At 36.6% G+C, this 23841-nt stretch overlaps 1 protein-coding gene across 1 annotated transcript in view; it reads right to left on the bottom strand.

The window, feature by feature from the left end:
* Positions 1 to 23841, bottom strand: part of Pdgfc (platelet derived growth factor C) — a 177690-nt gene that overhangs the window by 75904 nt on the left and 77945 nt on the right. The window contains exon 2 of the mRNA XM_052180306.1: positions 3015 to 3210. Within this exon, the coding sequence (XP_052036266.1) occupies positions 3015 to 3210 (196 nt within the window). The remainder of the gene's footprint in view (positions 1 to 3014; positions 3211 to 23841) is intronic.

The raw sequence follows: 23841 nt of genomic DNA on the forward strand, positions 1-23841 counted from the left end.
TATTAACCAAATCCTCGGGGGCTGGGTCCATAGGTGAGGGATTTTTTTTTTCTTTCAAACTAAATCATTTAAAGTGTGAAGAGCCATTTTTAGTCTGGATCTTTTGAGGTGGGAAGATACACATTTAATATGGACCACATTGTCAGGTAGCAAGGAAGTTTGTTTTCCTCACCTGGTTCCCATCATTCCTGCTGACATATCCATTTCTTTACTGTTATAGAGCTTATGCTAGCTAAGATATCCAGGTAAAATAGAAACAAATATTTTATTCTTGAATTTTCTGTTGCTAGACAGTCATTGATTTACCAGTATCTGTTTGCCTGCCTACTTCTCTCTCTCTCTCTCTCTCTCTCTCTCTCATCTATCTGTCTGTTGTATGTCCATTTGTCTAGCATCAGTCTATCTATTCATTCTATAAGTTCTCTTCTTCTAAAAAAACACTGAGGAATACACTCTAGTAATATAATTTTTAAAAGACTCTATTGGAACATATATATATATTGAAAATTAAAGTAACCAAGATGGTCCCAAAGGAGGCAAGACAAGACATCCCTAACAGAACTGTTTACTATAAAAATGTAACTAACACAAAACCATACAGTAAAACAGATAATGCTGACCAAAAGAACCAAGCAGTCCAGTGTAGGGATCCTTAGCACAAGCCTACTGCTATGAAAGCTATCTGGCTTTGCACACCTGTGGTGAGAATGATTCTTTAGTCAGTGAGGACAGCATGCTATTACATGCCCTGGGGAAAACCTGCACAATCACAGAAATACATGCCAGCAAGCCTTAAATATGAGACACAAGATTTGAATAGCTGAACAGAAAAAGGAAAATTAGACCAGAGGCATGTGTAGGCACCTCAAAAAATAGGAAGCAAGAGTGGCGATTACTGGATATGAAAATAACTCAGTCTCATCAGAATTGAAATTCATTAGAAAAAAAATTTCAAGTTACTGACCACATACTATTTCATACTTGTTATATTATCAAAAATATAACAGTAAGTATAATATTAAACAGAAATCTCTGTTTATCAGTTATAGATGCTTAAAATGGTCAGTTATAAAAGTAATTTAATTCTATTTAGCCAAATTGTGAATGTAATGTGTTAGGTCCACTTTCTGACCACTCTTAGGCATGATGAAAAGATTGTTTTCAATGGTGTAAAAGGAAAAAATGACAGCTATCGCAAAGATTTACTAAAGTAGAACAAACAGGAAAGGTTGACTGTGGGCAGTGGGTGTCGCTCAGGAACAAGACATTGCAATCAAGGAGGGACATCAAAGCCACAGAAAGGGTGGTTTCTTACAGTCGACCTCCATGCCAGATAAAATCACATCTTGCTTTGCTTGTGGTAGGTAAGATGATAGCTATATTCTAATCATTAACGTGTGTGTGTGTGTGTGTGTGTGTGTGTGTGTGTGTGTGTGTACTTAGGCAATATACACACATACTTTGCCCTCTTCTATACTATATCCATCAGTTATGCAGAGATCCATAGGGCCTCCCTCTAGTAATCTAAGTTATTTGTTTTCTACTCACTTGAGTAAACCCCAGACTCATTATATGTTTCAGAAAATTTAGAATTCTTATTTATAGCTAAATCATCTAAATAAGAAACAAGAAGCATTAGTTTTAACTACATAATTTGCATCAGCTTCCAGGCACCTTGCTGATTTCTCTCACCTACATGATGCTCTGTATAAAAGAGTGCTAAATCCCAGACATGTTGGGATACCTCCTATTTCTGCTGGTTGACATTAAACACAGGAAGGAAAACACAATGTAAACCACAGTCACAGAGAGAAGAAATGGGTTGAAAGGATACAGATGCTAAAGCTAAACATATTTCCTGCGTCCTGAAATATTTATCTCATGTAGGGCAAAAAGAAATTTCTCTTTCAACTTGCATTTTGCCAAAGAAGACACAGCAAAGACAATCAAGTCAAATAATTTGAATGTTGCACGAGTGGCACTGAAGTGAAAATTCTTAATGCCACCAAGCCTTCACAAACATATTCACATGGCACTGAAAGACTAATATTGGTCCAAATTACAGTAGATCATCTGTGGCTGAAATACATCAGCTAACTGGATCTTGAATGCTAAAGGGAATCATGGTGTATCCCTACCTTGCACTCATACTAGATGTCAAATCCTGCTCTCTAAACTGTATGCCTTCCTCCTAATGAAACTCAGGTTTCTTAGTTCTGCATACATGCAATTATGTATCAATGTATCATTTACATAATGTAAACCTTTAAACACAAAAACACGCAAACACAAATGTGTGTGTGTGTGTGTGTATGCATGTGTTAAAAGTATGTGTAAGTGACTTATGAGTGAACATTTGTGTGCAAGTCTGTGGAGGCCAAAATTTGATAAGGGTTCTCTTGCACAACTGCTTCTCCACCTTAACATTCTCCACCAAAGGATCTCTTTGATTAGATCTCACCAGTTCAGATATATAAACTGGCCAAAGAGTTCACTCTACCTTGAGATTATACAGAAACTACACAGCTGCTAGAGATCTGAAATCAGATCCTTGTGTAGCATGGAAACTTTTCCCACTGAGCTATCTCCCCAGTTCTCTTTAAATACTGTTTTTAGTTCAATATATATATATATATATTCAAATATAAGACATTTATCTTATATTTGAGCTTTCAAGAAGCTCAAATATAAGATAAATGTCAACGGCGATTCAGGATATTTGGTATAGCCACAATCCTTTACATAGCTTTTCTTCTCTCTTTCCTATTCCATGCAGAAACACTCAGATAAACTGGAAACCAAAGTTTTCTTTGAATTGTATAGCTAGGGATAGATAAAAAGTAATCACTGAGTATGTGTGTGTATGAGTCTTCTAATTTTTTTTAAAAGAAGACATTAGGTGAAATAAGAGTTGAGCATGCTTGTAAACTTAGTCTCCAGTTGAACGCATATCACAGAAGCAACTTGAGAACAGCAACGTTACACTCTGCTAGAACTCCACATGTGTCACTCACTTGCATAGATCATCTTCTGGGTCTTCCAGCCCAAATCTCTCATCAAATGTCAGCTGGATCCGCACATTTTCATCTACTGCAACTAATCTCCATACCAGCACCGTATTTCTTGGATAGGTATGAGGAAACTTCGGGCTGTGGATGCTCCCATTACCAGATATAGTGACAACTCTCTCATGCCGGGGATCTTGCACTCCTAAATCAGAGACACAGACATACTGTTAGGACAGATAGATATTTCCAAAATTACAGGCTTCAAAACAAGTGGCTACATTTCACTGCAGGTGTTGAAGCCAAGAATGTCTCCTATAGAAGCATCTTAAAAAATGCTCAACTTCATTAGTCATTAGGGAAATGCAAATCAAAACAACCCTAAGATTTCATCTTACACCAGTCAGAATGGCTAAGATTAAAAATTCAGGAGACAGCAGGTGTTGGAGAGGGTGTGGAGAAAGGGGAACACTTCTCCACTGCTGGTGGGGTTGCAAATTGGTACAACCACTCTGGAAATCAGTCTGGCGGTTCCTCCGAAAACTGGGCACCTCACTTCCAGAAGATCCTGCTATACCACTCCTGGGCATATACCCAGAGGATTCCCCACCATGTAATAAGGATACATGCTCTACTATGTTCATAGCAGCCCTATTTATAATTGCCAGATGCTGGAAAGAACCCAGGTATCCCTCAACAGAAGAGTGGATGCAAAAAATGTGGTATATCTACACAATGGAGTACTATTCAGCCATTAGAAACAATGAATTCATGAAATTCTTAGGCAAATGGATGGAGCTAGAGAACATCATACTAAGTGAGGTAACCCAGACTCAAAAGGTGAATCATGGTATGCACTCACTAATAAGTGGTTATTAACCTAGAAAACTGGAATACCCAAAACATAATCCACACATCAAATGAGATACAAGAAGAAAGCAGGAGTGGTCCCTGGTTCTGGAAAGACTCAGTGAAACAGTATTTGGCAAAACCAGAATGGGGAACTGGGAAGGGGTGGGAGGGAGGACAGGGGAAGAGAAGGGGGCTTACAGGACTTTCGGGGAGTGGGGGGGGGGCTAGAAAAGGGGAAATCATTTGAAATGTAAATAAATTATATCGAATAAAAAAAAGTGAAATGGCAAAGTACAATGCCATTCAGAAAAAAAAAAAAAGAAAAAGAATGTCTCCTATAATATAAATCAATGATCATTCTTCAAAATATATCAAAAATATTGTCAAAACTATGTATTTTATACTGGAAAGAAAATAGAAAAGTAATCTTTCTAAGTCTAGTTACTGAAATGTAAATTACCAACATTTTGGACTCTAAATGAGTTTGTTGTAATTCTATAATTTTCTATCACTGTTATTTTTATTTTGAGACAGGATCCAATGTAGCCCTATTGCCACACTCACTATAGACCTAGGGACAGACTTCTGGGTCCCCGGGTCTATATTACTAGTGTTGAGATAATAGGCTTGAGGCATCAAGCTCAATAGTAAAATTACCTTTAAAAAATACAAATCATGACTCCTTTCATAAATAATAAAATGATTGCATGACTGCCTAGAAGTTTTGTCACAATTTGCATTAATTTTATTTATGAGAAAATATGAAATAACTTAAAAAAGAGAAATGTGAAACGAAATAAGCGAAAATGGAACAATATAGGAAGAGGTCACCTGTGGGACCATGAAAGGCAGCCTCTGTTCTGATTGAGCTAGGTTTAAACACTGGAGCTCCACCAGATAATTCTGGAAGGAACAGGTCAGTTTGCCATAATTTCAGACACCAGGCTACTGACAAGAGCCCCCCAACTCCATACTTCTGTGGCCATCAGTCACTTAGGACAAACTCCTGGTATTCTGCTTGGACTCCACACCCACAGCCAGGTTTGATCCTCCCCACAATTACTCCTCCCCACTATAAAAGGGGCTGTTTTCCCCTCCTTCCTCTGTTACTCTTACTCTCACCCTCACCCTCACCCTCACCCTCACCCTCACCCTCACCCTCACCCTCACCCTTACCCTCACCCTTACCCTCACCTTTACTGTTTATCTCTCGTTCTCTTGGGCTCTTCTCCCTTCCCCGTCTCTCCATGTGGCCATGGCCAGCCTCTACTTTTCACTCATCACAGCTCTCTGCCAACAATAAATGCTTTAAAACCATAGACTGCCTCCTCTCCGCAGTGCTGGAGCAATGGTCTTCCTCTAAAGAGGTGCTTCTAATTTCTAGCAGGGAAAACTCTCTGCTTCCAGCCACAGTCACCACCAAGCCAAGTGGAGCCAATGGACAAGCCAAAGAAACTCACCCCCTCGGGAACCAGTCAGAGGCCTCCATTCACTCTTTCCTCTTCAGTCCCAGGCTAGATCCAACCCCTTGGCCGACCCTATTCTCAGTTCTTCCACAACATCCAGAGGTGTTTGAAGTGTCCAAGACTGAGAACCTGTCGTCCTTGGCCTCCCTGAGGCCCAGGGACACACAAGCTCGGCTCGAATGACACCAGACTTCCATTTCCCACCCCCAGAGTAGGGGGGGCAGGTCCTGTGGATTCTCACCACAGTGGTGTGTGTGTGAGGGGTACTCAATCAAACTCCCTGCACATCTGCCTCATCTTGTGGCCCTAGCCCTGGCCAGATGAGGGCCACCACTTTTAACCCACAGTTACCAGCATATCTCATATTGGATGAGATTGTCAACAGCAGACAACCCTATAAGTATTCAAAGCTTTCTATCTGCTTTAGTAGTACCTGGTACCTTAGAAAATGATCAAACAAAGTGATGTCATTAAAAACTTATTGCTCAAGTTTCTATCAAGCTGGATCCAATATAAGCTTGGAATTTCACAGCAGCTGGAATTGCTAAATGAATCCAAGACTCACACAACCAGTCAAAGCAATGATTCTCAATCTGTGGGTCATGATCTCTTTGGGCTTGTATGTCAGATGTTCTGCATATGAGACATTTACATTGCGATTCATAACAGTAGCAAAATCACAGTTAGGAAGTAGCAAAGGAAATGACTTCATAGTTGGGAGGCAGCAGAACATGAGGAACTGTATGAGGGTTGCGGCCTTAGGAAGGCTGAGAACCATTGTTCCAAGGTGCAATTCGAGCAAAGCAAGGTTTGTAACAGAACTCGTGATCATCTAAAGACAACAAAACATAAGGATGCTTGCATTCCCTCTCTGGGCCTAAGTTTATCACTACAAAATCCGAAAGAAAAATGTACCAGACAATATAATTCCCCAGGCTTTCTGGCTGGGATCTGTAAAACGAGATATTTATATATCTCTCAAACTATATGCACAGCCCCCAGTTGATGGATGAGGCCACCCACCCATCTCAAAATTTTGAACACAGAGTTGTTCCTGTCCAAAGGAAATTCAGGGACAAAAAAAATGGAGCAGAGACTAAAGGAAAGGCCATTCAGAGACCACCATACCTGGGGGTCTATCGCATCAATCACCAAACTCCTATACTACTGCTGATGCAAAGATATGCTTGCTGACAGGAGCCTGATATTGCTGTTCCCTGAGAGGTTCTATCAGTACTTAACCAATACAGCTGCATATGCTAACCATCAGGCTGAGCCCAGAGATTCGGACGGAAGAGTAAGGGCAGTGACTGAATGAGCTGAAGGAGATTACAGCCCCATAGGAAGAACGATATCACCTAACCAGACCACCCAGAGCCCCAAGAGAATAAACCACCAACCAAAGAGTACACATGGAGGATTCATGGCTCCAGATACATATGTAGCAGAGGCTGGACTTTTCTGACATCAGAGGGAGAGGAGGGAGCCTTTATGCCCCAGTGTAGGTGCATGCTAGAGGGGTTGAGGCAGGAGTGGGTGAGTGGGTGGAGGAACACCCTCATAGAGGCAAAGGAGAGTGAGGAGATGGAGGAGCGAGGATTGGGGAGTTGTGGAGGGGTAACCAGAAAGAGGGATATCGTTTGAAATGTAAATGAATAAAATAATTAATTAAATATTTAATATATGTTCTACATATCTCAAAATACCTTATATGAAATAGATGGTTTATAAATATAGCAGTCTTTTTATATATAAATTAGTGGTTCTTAAAATGTGGGTCATGACCCCTTTGGCCATCAAATGAACCATCCACAGGTGTTGCCTAAGACCATCAGGAAACACAAATATTTACATTACAATTCATAACCAGAGCAAATTACAATTAGGAAGTACCAACAAAATAATTTTATGGTTAAGACCATCACAACATGAGGGTCTTGTACAAGAGGGTCACAGCATTGGTAAAGTTGAGACCCATGACTCAAGAACAAAACTGCTGGCTACTGAGACAGTAGAACTCTATTTTCACAAACCTATCAAAAGTTTGTAACTAAACTTTCTATTTAATTTTTTTCACCTTTAGAATTTATGATTTCATTAAACATCATTTGAAACCAAAAAATTCTACTCCGTGTTTGTGGTTGTAAGATTGTACTATCATTTAAGTTAAAAGTTCAGCTTCAAAATTTTACATCAAAACGTGAGAAGAATGAGATGTCCCACTAAACATATGTAATTTGCAGGGGACAATCAATGATTCGTGTAAATCTCAAGCAGCCAGACCTATTATCAGAGAATGAAAAGAAAGAGAAAAAGAGAGAGGGTGCCCACACCCGCAAGCACTACATTATACTTTGCCAAAGGAAGACTCTACACTACAATTCTGTGGGTTTTACAGCCATCATTCCAAAAATATAACTTTGCTGGGAATGTAAGCAGAAAGCAAGCAAGCAGTACTATACAGAGAATCTGCCTAGTTTAATAAACATTTGATTTGCTTATAACCAGTGACCACCATACCCAAACTACCAAGAAAACACATGGTTATAGTCAAATGACTCAGCAACCAATTTAAAATCTTGTATTGTGCATGAAATAGCAAATCTTGTATGTCTCAGACAGAAGGAAAAACTACATAAAAGAACTGGTTCATTTGGTTTTAGAATTCACATTTATAGCTAATGTCATATTATCTGGACCAAACTTTCTTATGGCAACAGCATTATGATCTGAAATGAAGCCAGGCAGTGGTGTTGTATACCTTTAATTCCAACTCAGGAAACAGAAGCAGGTGGTTCTCTAATTTTTGAGGCCAACCTGGTCTACAGAGCAAATTCCAGAGGCACCATATCTCAAAAAACAAAAATCAACCAACCAACCAAATAAACAAACAAACACACAAACAAAACCCTCAAACTAAAATGAGTCAATGTCAGGGCTGAGAAGAAAGAATAGAGATTAGTAACGTAAGCACTGTAAAACTACTGGCTACATATATACAGAAGCAACTAAGCTCTTTATCCATTTGACTAGTTTAAAATTAAAATCAAAGAAATCCCATCTTATTTTCCATGAATTACATATTACTGACTCTTCTAAAGGCATATTTACTATGTTTGACAGAGAATAAAAGAGTTGGAAGATCATAAAATCAACAAAAATTGTAACATTTCAATGTGTATTATTGATAAAGATAACATTTGAATGATTTATTGATAATATGAAACTCAGATAAGAGATAATCATTCTTGTCTGTTTGTCCCACAGATACTTCTAAGTGCTGGGATTACAAGAGTATGCCATCATACCAGCTCTAATAAATTAATATTTTACCATCATATTAGCAAAAAGAACTGTAGGATTTAAGGTTTTGCCTTTAATCTAGAATCTGACTTTATCTATGAACTCTAACATGTTCTGTGTCTGTCTGGCATAATCAAGCCAGTTATCAGCAGTATGACACGGACCATAGGCTAGCAGGCATCACAGATGGCCTGTTAAATGTGCATTGTGCTTGATTCCAAGTACATGTTATTTTTAAATGCTCAAAAATCATTTTGTTATGAACAAGAGCATCTCTTACTAATCCTTATTTAACAAGCTCATGAACTCACTAATCTCATTTGTGTTTTAGTTTGCTTGTGTCTTTAAAGATGTATTTTCATATTTCCTTTTTGCCCTACTATCCGTCCTTACCTTCATCTAGACGGTTTATTTACATAGCTAATTAACAAGTTTCATCTTAAGAATACTGGAAACCCTATGGCATACAACATGGAAGTGTATTTACATATGCTCATTGAGTCCAGGATCAAACGTTTTTTTTATTCTAGAAAAATCAGAATGATGCTACGTTTCCTTTATTGGATTCTTCAAAGTCAACCTTGTACTTCACAGCACAATCAACACTTCCTATCTATCCCATCCATGGAGAAGAGCCCCACAAGCACTCTTGATGTCTTGCATTCTGAATAAGGATAAATGTGTAAGATAGCACATGAGACAGGAACCCTAGGTTCTAGCTTCAGTTTTACTGTTCACATTATTTTACTAAAACCTACCATTTGTTGTGTCTTTAACACCATAGTGGAGTAAGATAGAGATAATCAACAAGGCTAGTGCTGTCTATCACAGTTTACAAGTGAGGAGAACAACTCACTGAGTGAAAGAAGGGAGTACTATATTTAGTGCACAAAAAAATTATATAATTATTTAAGAAATGCCCAATTAAGGTTCTTGGACTTGCTCTAGCTGACTCGCTCTTGTTTACTCCCTCTAAAAGGAGTAAACAATCAAAAGAACTACTCATGAACTCTGAGATATCAGAGACTAAACAGAGCTTAGTCCTCTTAACATGGTAACTAGTAACTCTATCTTAGTATTATGCAATGCAGAACAACTAAGGAATATTCTGCAACCCAAACCCAGTGTGAGTGTCACCTTTCTACACCTTTCAGTGTATGCTCATGGTCTCACACTGTCTGCTAATTTAGACCTGCAAACAGAGTATAATTGACACTCTGGTGATGTTTTTTTCTTTTCTGCCACACTATTACTTTCATGAAGCAGGTAATTTATGGAAATCTATAAATGTTGTCTTATCTGTGTCTTATAGATGTCACTAGCTCTAACACAGTGACATTATAAAGAAATGTGGGCCTCAGAACATGGCAGAAGTATGGAGCACTATAGATTATTTCAGCCTTTAAATCATTCCCCCAAAAATCCCAACGTTACACAGATAATTCATGTCATGCTTCTTTCAACACAGTTAAGATCAGACATGTATGTTATATAAACTCTGAGTTAATTTCCATTATTTGTATTTGATATCTTAGCTGAAGTTCATCTACATAATCTATACATGTGCCAGTTGAGGATCTCGATTAGAGAACAGTGAATATTGAGATTAGACATTTTCTTAATATGACAGCTTATTTTAAAAAATAAAACATGTTCAGTAATGTTACACCCTCTAGGAATGCCACACTACAGTCTTATAGTATTTTACTTTTTTAAATTTAATACATTAAGCCCTATAATATGAATCAATCAAAGATAAAATTCTGGTATTTTGGAAAACTAACTTGATGCTTCCTTTTTGTTAACTAGAAATAATCACATGCCATTAAAAATTAAAATGTTTTTTTAAAGAAAAATAATTTCATATCTACATTTAAGTGGATGATAAACACTATTCATAATACTCTAATTGAAAAAAAAAACTGAGGGAAAAGTTAACCAATAGTCAAGTTACTCGATGTCATTACTCAGGAGGTTGTTGATTGAGACACAATGCAAATTTAGTCATATATACAAAACTTCCCATTTTGCAAGAGCAAGTTGGTGGAACTTTAGCTGTCACTTCTAGGCAATGGCTTAGGAGTTGATTAGGTAAAGCAGATATTATGTTACTGTTATGACACCATCATTTACAGACGTTAAAAATTCTCTTGAATCTAAAGAAATTATAAGAATGCACACACTAGGATCCTGGCTGATTCTTGCAAAGGGAGTAAAGCAGAAATTGGGAAGTGCCCATGCACAGTGCAGGAAAATTAAATGCAGAGAGCCTTCCCTCCATTTCAGTTATTGCAGAAGTATGGAATAGGGGCTGTTCTGGTCCTGCCCAGAAGCATTATGGAAAATTATTAGTATAATTGAATTCTTTCATTGTCCAGAGCTCATTATTGGGTCATTCAGAATGAATTCAATGATGTCATCTCTGTATTTGAGAAAGAGACAACTTGAGAGGAACAGTGAGATCCTGAAGCTACGGTGGCTCTTCAGTTATAATGGAATCCAGTCTAGGGAAAAAGCCAATGTGCAAAAGTGGGCAGATACATCGTAATATAGAATAACACTGCTAAATCCAAGTTGATATCATACAATAAGCTCACTCTGCCTCTGACGTCTACAGCTACTTATATAAGAAGACCTTTACTTTTAAGACAATTGAACTAAACATTTTATAACTGATCTAAAACTTGGGAGGGCCATCTGGTTGGGTGTGTCCAGGAAGACAATGACTCAAGGCTGCACTGATGCAATTATTGTCATATTGTCTCTTTTTTTCTTGAAAAATACCCCACTTACATCACAAAAGACTGAGTAAATAATGTTTACAGAATTATTCTCATCTTGAGATTTGTCAAATAGAAATTTTTTACCATAGTATTTTAATTCTCTGATAATGATAAACTTGTTTGATTCAATGGGGGTAAACCTAGAAAATGAGTTACTACAGAAGACAAGCTGGATATAATCTTATCTAGCATGGTAGGGCATGGAGAGCCAAGCAGCGCGTGCGTGTGTGTGTGCGCGCGCACACACACACACACACACATCATTACATTAAAGCAATTGCACACAAGAACTAGGCAATAACTATAGCTGTACATATGTCATATGCCAATAACAAGCTCTGAGCCTTAAAAAAAGATGTTTAGATTATGCTGGTTTTATTCTTTTAAGTTGAACTTTGTTTTAGATACCATTAAAAAAGGCAGAAAAGGGGAAATCATTTGAAATGTAAATAAATTATATCGAATAAAAAAAATCAAAAAAAAAAAAGAAGTGCTACCAAGGATTATGGAGTAGAATATATAACCTTAGATATTTGTAAGGAATATTTTATATATAACTTCTCTATTTGATGTACTATATTATTTATTACTTATCTGTTTTGTTTTTTTACTTGTCTGAGAAACCACCTCCCATTAAGGAGTTGATAACCTGTGTATTTTATTTCTAGTATTCAGTTTATTATAAAATGTGCTATACTACAATTTGACTCATAAACACTGGGAATCCTAATGTCATCTTGACTGATTATCGTATTAATTGGGATAAAAATTTCTTATCATTTCTAAAAAAAAAAAAAGGCAGAACATAGAAGAGAATACTAGGAAGAAGTGAAAATATGTAAAAAAAATTAATCTTAAAAATGATCAAATGTACCCTTTTGTTTAATTATATTTCAATGCACAATGTTCAAATACTTTTTTAAAATGCAGTATTTCTGAAAATTACTCATCAAAATATACTTATACTAAATAATGCAATTATGACAAAATAAATGCATAGATTTACTTTAGAAAAATATGTTAATAAAAAATATTTTTTGAAAACCAATACATACTAATTTTATAACTTTCTTGTATATAATTTTAAACATCCATTTGATGTTTCCTAGGCATTTCTAAATGAAAATCAGTTACTTATGTAACCTTTGTGGTCTTTTGATGGGAGAATGCTTAGGATTTATCAATGAAGATAACAATGAGATAATTATCATTCAAATCATAGTCACAGCAAGTAACAATCAATGAATTAGTTTTTGCAGTTAGAAATATTTAAATTCTCTTAGGTTAAGCTGTACATTATAAAAAAGGACTCCCTGCTTACCTAGCAATCAATCTTACCACTGAACTATCTATTTATCTAGCAGCACATGGCTTTCTTATGAACACTAACCAGAGACAAATAGATTTAATCACTTACATCCAAGGATGTACACCTTACATGTTTTGTGTTTTGGCAATAAGTAAAAAGGTATTAATCTTTCTATAAGTAGGCTTGATAGCTGGACATCAGAGACCTTGTTTTTGTTCCATCAGTAATCATACATAGTGATTTCAGGAAAATGAAATAAATATTATACTGAGACACGACTGCCCTTTATGGCAGAATTTACACAAATGTGCTCATGAACACCTTAAGGATTCTGCTGCGGACAGCACTGCCTCTGTACCTACTCTACCTCAGCAATTCTTGTTCATCTTAACTTGATGAGGAAATGTGATGATATTGAGAGAAACTAAGACCATAAGAAAATAATAAAATTATATAATTCAATGGGAAACTGGGTCTCCTGAGAGACATAGATTTTAATATCAATAAAGTACCCAATTTCACCAAACTATGTAATCACAGCATACAAGGTTTTACCACCAGTAGGAACTATGAAGGAAGAGTAAATATGTGTAAATATAAAAGTTTCCTTCATTCTAGTTATAGTTTGGCTCCACATATTATTAGTTTCCTTGGCAACAGGTATATCTGGAACAATAATTTTCAAATTGAATCGAAGATCAAAACACTAGAGTCTAAAAATGATGAGAAAAGAAAAACTAGAGTTCAGAAGAATTTTATTCCAAAGAGTCTGACTTTAGCAAGTCCACAAGAGTGTCCATCTGTGAAGAGAGGTTTTCCTCTGATATTCTACTTATTGATCATTCCTTTTTCACTATTGAAATTCCTTTCTAATCTCAAGAAGGCTTTGTGACTATTTCTGCCAAGTTGGACACTGTTAGATTCTGCTGGAAGATGTGAGATCTCTCTTTGTGATATTGTTGCTGCTTACACTAGGCTAATTCCTCAACCAACAAATGGACCAGCTGTATTCATGATCTCCCAGGATTTGAACAGACCTGTTTCAGCAGAAAACTTCCTTGTAAATTCTTGTGCTTGCAGTCTATTTTTAAAGTTGAAAACAACCCACTCTTATTTCTGATATACTTATCTATATCTCTTTTGAAGAAATGGAACACTGCCAGGAGATATTGAAAAGGTGGTGAGCTAATCTGGGGGTGGATGAACAGGAGAGGAAAATGGTTATGAAAACTCTCTGAATCACACTTCATTTAGTAGCATCAAATGTAGCAGTAGCAATTAGCTTGACAAATGGCTGTCACATTTCCAGTTGAGATAAAGTTTTGTAAAGAAATCTGTGCATGACATAAGCCTAAGAACAAATATTTCTAACATTTTAAGTACATATGGGAATCTTATATAGATCACCTATAAACAACATAAACCATCAGCTATTTATTTTATTGCAACTAAATTTTTAGCAGTATGTATTGTATACTGTATTTTCATTACAATGATGTAATCATTTTTACCAGCAAGCCAGTACAATTCCAAAACATACACACACACACACACAGACAGAGACAGAGAGACAGAGAGAGAGACCGAGAGAGAGAGAGAGAGAGAGAGAGAGAGAGAGAGAGAGAGAGAGAGAGAGAGAGAGAGAGAGAGAGAAAATAATTATATAAAGATTTGCCAAGACTGCCAAGACTGACTGACCTTTTAATTAACTAGGAAGCTTAAAACTGAAAATACTAATAAGACTGGCAAAAGATCCTAAGAAATACCAGAGTGAAAATGTAAACCCCAGAAGCAAACATGTTTATATTCTATCTAAACCCTCACACCTTAAGTTATTTCCAGATAAAATTCTCTTTAGCATACCAGAGGGTCCAATGCAGAGAGAATATACTATATGCATTTATGTAATGACCAGAAGGCAGCACTTAGTTATTGGGATGATCAGATAGAAACTCAGAAGAACCCAAATGTAAAAAACTGTTGTGATGAAAGTTAAGCATGGGTGTCTATATCTGTTAATTTCGAGGAGCAGTCAAGAGCACTAAAACCCCTAAACTCTCATTCTGTGAACAGTAGTGCTCAAGGCAGAACATACAATAGACTATGTGACAGAAAGTGTACATGTTCAGAGGAAATAAAAACATATGGCAGGCTTACCTTTTAATGTTCTTTCTCCTCTTTTCTATGCCAGTCCAGATGCTGGGTATAGTTCCTCCCTGCCAGTAGATGGAGATAGTAAAATTGAGTCTTGGTGACCTCAAACCCTAATCTAGGGGGTTAAGAATTTTCAATTTTGGATTTGGGTATTGAAAAAAATTGAATAATTGAAAAACACAAAGTTTGTAAAAATGTCTGAGTAAGTCAAATGAACTTTTATTTGTGGACATTATTACTAATTTTCATAGGTCAGGGTCTTGGCTGGCATAGAAAAAAATATAAGAAAGAGCATTATTTGGTAGTTTATTTTACCTAGACATTTCTGTTCTCTTAAAACTTGCTCACTCACTCAATTAATACCTATTTTTACTCTGAATATGTTATTGGCCAGATGCTTATTATATGGTATTCAGTAATAACCCTATACGTATTCTTCCCCACTTCTGTCCTATTCCAGACACTGAATATGCTTAAAGCTCACATAATAATGCCTGCATGCCATGATTCTCAGTCCCCCTCAATCATTAACATATCCCCCACTTTAGACAAGACTCTACTACTACTGATAAAGGGGCCTTAGAATTGAAAACCCCTTTTCCAGTGATAAAAACTAAGGTTGTATATTATTTTGTTTCAAATCAACATATCCTCTCACAACTATCCACAGAGAAATTCATAAAGCCAGAATGCCATCATTTGCACATTAGATTGTTTACCTTTAATAGAACACAGGGAACCCAGGGACAAGGAAGATGGTTTGTTAAGGACTGCATTCTTGAGATCAAATTCAAAGGAAAAGACACAAAAGTCTGCACTTGTTGCCAGTGATTTCTCAACACAAAACAGATTCTGTCACCTTCAAAAGCTAATAAAGTATCCTTGGATGCTAATATGGAAGCTAACTGAACTTAACAACTATGGAGGGGAATGATGAGTTCTCTGGTCCTCCTTGTCTCATTCAATATGTCCACACTATGAACCCACTGGGAAAGGACATCACTCCTCTTCAGTGCCTCAGAGTATGAGTCCCCATATTCCTCAAGGACATGATCTGCGACGTGATTTTAATAGAGCATGATGTGGGAAAACAGCACTATGCATCTAATCGAATTAAAAAAAAACCCACAAATTTATTCAAAAGTAGCGCGACTAAAGTAAACATCTATTTTTATAGCGTTACCTCATCATACTTCCCAAATAAGAACACTATTTTTAACAGTGCTTTATAGGTCATGGATTTTTTTGAGTTGCCAAAGTATTTTCCAGTGAGGACAATGACCTTAAAGGATATATATCAGAGTTTTCCTATCAAAACAGTTATGTTTTCCAATGTGAATGGCCATAATAGTTTATCTAAAGCAGTAAGTTTATTTTCGTTTTCATTGTTTGTGAGGGGGCAGACATACGGATGTGTGTAAGTAAACTCATCAATGCAAGCATGAAGAGGTCATAGGAGAATGTCAGCTACACTGCTATGTCGGTCTGTGGTTTATTCTCTTGAAACGAGGTCTTATATGGACCCCTGTACTAAAATTAAGACCACTATGCATCATTGATCTGCCTGTCTCCAACACTACCCCAATATTCCAGTAATAGGCAGGTGAGCAACTGTGTCCAGCCTTTTAAACAAGTCTTGGGCATTTGACTGGTTAGGGTCCTGTCCAGGACCCTAACCAGTCCACATTTAAAGAATAAAAAGAGTGACAGTATCATGTAAGATCCATGAATATAAATCGTAAAATGATTCTGAAAGTCTTACATATAGAGTTATCTTAATGACAAAAGACAGCATCAACCTTCAACACAAGTCACTCTAATATAATGACTAGCAACTCCCTTTCCACCAAATCACATTATCTCAGGAGATCATGTCACAGATCATGTGTAAAAGTAACAATGATACACTGTACTGGAGACAATGAAGAGGAATGTCACCTTTTTACAGTGTGTTCAATAGATGTAATACATTGAATTAGAAAAGGAGGACCACTGATTTTGCTACCATAAATAAATGTAAATGTAGGTCTAATTTTCAAGCTCCTAATGAATGTTGCCATTTGCATTCTGTTCAGTTTATCTCATTGAGTAGACATTTTTCCTCCCCCCCAAACCCCCCCAAATTTGGTAACATCTCTTATAGTTACAGTATTTTATTCAAGTAGGTTAAAACAGTTACAACAAAGTGACCCACAATATTTTCTGTGTAATTGTCTCTATTAAAATTGTGATCTGGATACATTATTACCAGTTGTTACTAATTTGCTAAATTCTGGAGTACTTTCATTGCTTGGATCACTATACTTCACATTAATTCTACCTCTGAAAGTAAAGATTATTCTGAAATTTTGTACTCCCTAAAATGTGTCCAGTTTCAGAGATTAATGAAATAGAGTTGAATGATCAGAAACCAACCTTTAACTGATTGTTGGCTAAAAAGAAGTGAAGAATAATTTCTCTAAAATTAATATTGTGTCACCATAAAGAAAAAAAGAATAAATTCTTCATTTAAAGATGTGAAAAGGTAAGTAGCATTATAGTCATTTGGGTTCTGTAGTTCTGAGGATGGGACGCAGTCCTTGCACATGATGGGTAAGTGTTCTATGACTTGTATTTTGTCTCAAGTACTTAAAAAGAAAGAGGAAATGGTGGGTGGATCAAGTGTTTGTGGAAAATGGATACTCCATATATTCATAATCAACTGTATAAAAATATTTAATATTCTGTATAGAAATAACTGTATCGTCAATATATATTTTAAACAATCTAAGCCAGAGTATCTACAATTGATAAAAACAAAAACATACAAATTAAAAATTAGTTTTCTGCCTGGTATTGGTACAGTGACAGCCAGGTAGATGAATGGAATAAAACTGAAGATCCAGAAATGAACCCATACACCTATGGTCACTTAATCTTTGACAAAGGAGCTAAACCCATCCAGTGAAAAAAGATAGCCTTTTCAAAAAAACTGGTGCTGGTTCAACTGGCTGCCAACATGCAGAAGAATGCAAATTGATCTATTCTTATCTCCTTGTACTAAGCTCAAGTCCAAGTGGATCAAGGACCTCCACATAAAACCAGACACACTGAAACTAATAGAAACGAAACTGGGGAAGAGCCTTAAACACATGGGCACAGAGGAAGATTTCCTGAACAGAAAGAACACCAGTAGCTTATGCTTTAAGATCAAGAATTGACAAATGGGACCTCATAAATTTACAAAGTTTCTGTAAGGCAAAGGACACTGTCAATAGGACACAAGGGCAACAAACAAATTGGGAAAAGATATTTACTACCCGTACATCCGACAGAGGGCTAATATCCTATATATACAAAGAACTCAATAAGTTAGACTCCAGAGAGCCAAATAACCCTATTCAAAATGGAGTACAGAGGTAAACAAAGAATTTTCACCTGAGGAATATCGAATGGCTGAGAAGCGCCTAAAGAAATGTTCAACATCCTTAGTCATCAGTGAAATGCAAATCAAAACAACCCTGAGATTTCACCTCATACCAGTCAGAATGACTACGATAAAAACTCAGGAGACAGCAAGTGCTGGCAAGGACATGGAGAAAGAGGAACACTCCTCTACTGCTGGTGGGATTGCAAACAAACACTCTGGAAATAAGTCTGGTGGTTCCTCAGAAAACAGGGCATGACACTTCCAGAGGACCCTGCTATACCATTCCTGGGCATATACACAGAGGATTCCCCAACATGCAATAAGGACACATGCTCCACTGTGTTCATAGCAGCCTTATTTATAATAGCCAGAAACTGGAAAGAATCTAGATGTCCCTCAATGGAGGAATAGATACAGAAAATGTGGTATATTTATTCAATGGAATACTACTCAGCAATTAAAAACAATGAATTCATGAAATCTTAGTCAAATGGTTGGAACTAGAAAATATCATCCTAAGTGAGGTAACTCATTCACAGAAGAACACACATGGAATGCAGCCACAGATAAGTGGATATTAACCCAAAAGTTCTGAATACACAAGACACAACTCACATATCAAATCATTCCCAAGAAGAAGGAAGGAGAGGGCCCTGGTCGTGGAAAGGCTTGATGCAGCATAGTAGGGGATTAACAGGACAGAGAAGTGGGAGGGAGTTGATTGGGGAAACCACCAGAGGGAAGAGGGATGACTTATGGGGAGGGGGGAACAGGGAAAGGGGAAATCATTTGGAATGTAAACAAAGAATATAAAAAAAAGAAAAAGAAAACTGGGCATAATACTACTGGAGGACTCTCTTATACCACTCCTGGGCATATACCCAGGGGATTCTCCAGCATGTAATAAATACACATTCTCCACTATGTTCATAGCAGTCCTATTTGAAATAGCCAGAAGCTGGAAAGAATGCAGATGTCCCTTGATGGAGGAATGGATACAGAAAATGTGGAATATTTATACAATGGAATACTACTCAATTATTAAAAACAATGAATTCTTGAAATTCTTAGGCAAATGGGTGGAACTGGAAAATATCATCCTGAGTGAGATAACCTACTCACGAAAGAACACACATGGTATACACTCACTTATAAGTGGATATTAGCCCAGAAGCTTGGAATACCCAAGACACAATTCACATCACAGATCACATATCAAATGATGTCCAAGAAGAAGGAAGAACAAAATATGGATACTCTGGTCCTTCTTAGAAGAGGGAGCAAAATACCCACAGAAGGAGATACAAAGGCTAGAGCAGAGTCTGAGGGAAAGATCATCCAGAGACTACCCAACTTAGTGATCCATCCCATATAGTTACAAAACCCAGACACTATTATTGATGCCCACAAGTGCTTGCTGACCAGAGCTAGTTGTAGCTGTCACCTGGGAAGCTCTGCTGGTGCATGACTAATACAGAGGGGAACACTCTCAGCCAGCCATTGAGCTGAGCACAGGATCCCCCAATGGAGGAGGTAGAGAAAGGACCCAAGGAGCTGAAGGGGTTTGCAGCACCATAGGAGGAACAATGATATGAGCCACCCAGTACTCCAAGAGCTCTCAGGGACAAAACCATCAATCAAAGAGTACAAATGGAGGGACCCATGGCTCCAGACACATAGGCAGCAGAGGTTGGACCTGTTGGACATCAAAGGGAGGAGAGGCCCCTGGTCCTGGAAAGGCTTGAGGCAGCAGTGTATGGGAAGTGGGAAGGAGTTGATTGGGGAACAGGGGGAAGGACTTATGGGATTTTCGGGGAAAGGGAGAACCAGGAAAATGGACAACATTTGAAATGTAAATAAAGAATATATCTAATTTAAAAAAAAGAAAAATTAGTTTTCTTCACCAGTTTCACTTTGTATACCAACCATTCTTCAGGCCATGCCCCACGCCTACCAGTAGATGCCCATCGCAAAACTTATTCAATGGAAGTTTTACACATAGGTGTTTTGGGTATGTATTATGGTTACCAGAATTGTGTGTTCAATAGATTTCCATTTGTGTGTGTGTGTGTGTGTGAACATACATGTTATACCATTTATATGTATTTCTTTTTCCTTAGCTCATTTTTTTTTAGATTTTCTGTTTTGTCTTATTCTGTTTTTAAATTTTGCATTATTTTATTGCATTATTTTTAGATGACTATTTGTATTCTAATGAGAAACAGACAAAGAAGGGTGGGGATTTGGGTGGATGACAGAGTAGGGAGGGTCTGGGAGGAATATTATCAGAATAGATTTTATGAAAAATCTATTTTCAATTCAAAAAATAAAATAAAATAAAATACCTAAGAACCACAAATTTAAAATAACCATGGGGCTGGAGAGATGTTCAGAACACTTGCTGATATTGGAGAAGACCCAATGCCCAGTTTACAGATCACAACTGTCAATACCTCCAGTTCCAGGTGATCCAATATCCTCTCCTGCCCTCCATTATCATTGGGTGTGTATATGGGACAGAAAGATGTATGCAGGCAAAACACTCTTAAAATTTAAGTATATTAAAAATGTTAAATAGCATCCAGGCTGAAGAGGGAGTTCACTGGTGAGTACAGGCATATGCATGCACACAAGGCCCTGAGCTTCAGGGCCTGTTCTCCTCCAAAAACTAAATTTTCAGAAGAAGCTAGAAGGATCTATCCTTTTTTAAAATAAAGTTTATGTATAATTACAAAATAAGGAACAATACAACAAAAGGGTAATTCTTCTCCAATCAGAAGCATGGCATACTTTTTAGTACAAACAGAGGTAAGTGAAGAACAAGTCCTTCTAACTGTTTGTATGACCATTTTCTATAAATAGCCTACCAAACTGAGAAACAGCAGTGACTGGCTAATCATTGACTCTCTTTATTTTCCTCTGTTATATGGACTTACTTTGTATTTTTTATCTTATTTTAGGCATTCTTTTGATTTGCCTCCTCCTAACTATGGGAGTAGCTCTTCCACAAGCTTTCCACAATCACCCTTCTATCAGCCCAAATCCCCAATACCCTCAAGCACTGCTTACACTTAAATAAACACCGCCCCTCAGCACAGGTCCTTTGAATCTGCATTAGAAGCTCCAGCTCCTTTCTAAGTCACAAAGTCACATTCACACATGCATTTTCCCCTTGAGATCCAAAACACCCACTCTGACACATGCACAATTTATGAGCTCAGCTCCTTCCCCACTTCCTAATCTGCCATCTTAGACTCCCCATTTCAGCAAGCAGGACCCTTAAATCATTCATTTATGGCATTGCTTCTGCCGACCATGGTCAAGATAATGGTTAAGTGAAAGATCACTAAGCCCACACTTCAGTTGTTTCTGCAACTGTCTTCAACAGGAATTATTATTCTTGCTCTTACAATAAGCTACCTTTAAATATATATATATATATATATATATATATATATATATATATATATATATATATATATAAGGTAAGTGTTCCAGCCTCCAACCAAAATGTTTTGTTGCCTTTAAGAAACTTTGTATATTTTACAACAATGTGTTAGTTTAAAAGCTTGTGTAAATAAAGAGCTAACATCGATGTTTACAAAATAATCAACTGAAAAAGTGAAGACATTTGAACAAGTAAGCCTATTCCTGTATGTTCTTATTAAACAGAATGAGTAAATAAGTCAGCAAGATGGCTTAGGGTTAAGGGAGCTTACCTCCAAAGCTAATTAAATGAATTTCACACCAGGAACCTATGTAGAGGAATAAAAAAATTGAGTTCTCATGAATTTCTTCTGATTTCTAAATGTCTGCCATTGACATTGGAGTGCATGTATACACAAAATACATACATACAAACACACATACATACATACATACTAAATATATTTACATATATATACGCACACATATGTAGACAAATTGCATACATACATGCATGTAGAATGACAGGCAGATAGACAAAAACACCTTTAAACTAAATAACAGAATAAATAACTTTAGTATGAAGCTAGTTCTAAACTAACTTGTTCTTCAAACTTTGTTAATGTCTTACTAACATACCAAATGTTTAACTTAAAATAGTCAAATTATGATTCATTATATCTAAATTAAGGAAATATAGCTTTCATAATATTAAAAGGCTTTCTTTTGTATCTCATCTCTTAATATTTTAACTATTTCTGTTTAATATGAATAGTATAAAATGCTGTAGAGGGAACATTCTAAAAACTCCTCACCATACAGTGCCAGCTCCTACTTCTGTCTGTTGCCGTATTCCTTTGAAGACTCACACTTCTGGTTCTAACAGGTGTTATCAGTAACTTAGGTAACACTGATCCTATTTGTCCCTATTCCCCTGAGTGAACCCAGAACTTCACACATAGTCAACAACTATAACTCACAGTAATTATGTTTATTTCATAAAAATTATTTGGGGCTTATTTATCTATATTATTACATTTACATATAAATAAAATGGCTTCACTCTCTCCACTTACCCTGACTTCCTGTGTCCTTTGTCTTTTAATATTAGCTGAATAACTGTGAATGCAGATGCTGAAAATAAATGAACCCCCCACATAAAACTGCCCATAATAACTAATGAAAAATGGTTACTTAATAGAGCCCTGTCAACTGGGAATTGCCAATGCCACACTGGAACACTATTCAAAAACAGATCACAGATTTTAGATAGGAAATAAAAGCAATGAGGCAGTAGAAGTTTGCCACTGCTACCTTCCTCAGCAATAACCTGATAATGGAATCTAAATACTGGCTGTGTTTACCAAATTTAAAGATATCAATTCTATATTAAGTCATAGCAATCACCTTAACAGTTCTGTTTATACTGTTAACCTTTAAATATCCCCATAAAATACTATTTAAATCAATGGGATCTGTTTTCACTGGTCTGTCATAGAGTGTCATATGAAATTAAGTTTTTAAGGTCCTGAGTATATATAGAGCTTTGATACTATCTTGTTCAACAGAATGTGTTTCATTGTCTTCTCTTCAGGGGCAATTCGTTGAAGGGAATAGAGACAGTCTGTTTCGTGTATTGTTAAATCTCCAGCAATCAGAGTAGCTAAGTGTAGGAGGTACACAAAACATGCATTTAATTAATAGATTCATGTTTATATAATATCATGGTTTACATGTATATAGTCAGACTTTGCCAGAACAACTGTATCCATTTTTAATCCTCTTATCTATGAAAGAAATCCAAGATAGGCAATGAATCAGAAGAATCAGCTTCACAAAAATTACCATTTTCTTTACCATGTTTCTATCCAATGACCCTTATCTTTACTTCTCTCTACATATTTACTGACCTTTAATAAATCTAATTGTTTTCATATTATTTAATCAGGATGAGGTTTTCTCTTTCTTCTTTTCCAATCTTTTATTGTACATCCCAATCAATAGAGTCTCTCTAGAAATTAAGCTCCTGAGTTCTTTATGATAAACATTATGCTCTAGCGTTTTGAAGCAACAAAGCCTTGACTTGAATGAAATAAAAAATATCTTATATTTCTAAGGATGTTTCTTTTGAGGC

The sequence above is a fragment of the Apodemus sylvaticus genome, chromosome 4, assembly GCF_947179515.1.
Source record: "Apodemus sylvaticus chromosome 4, mApoSyl1.1, whole genome shotgun sequence".
In the NCBI taxonomy this organism is placed as follows: domain Eukaryota; kingdom Metazoa; phylum Chordata; class Mammalia; order Rodentia; family Muridae; genus Apodemus; species Apodemus sylvaticus.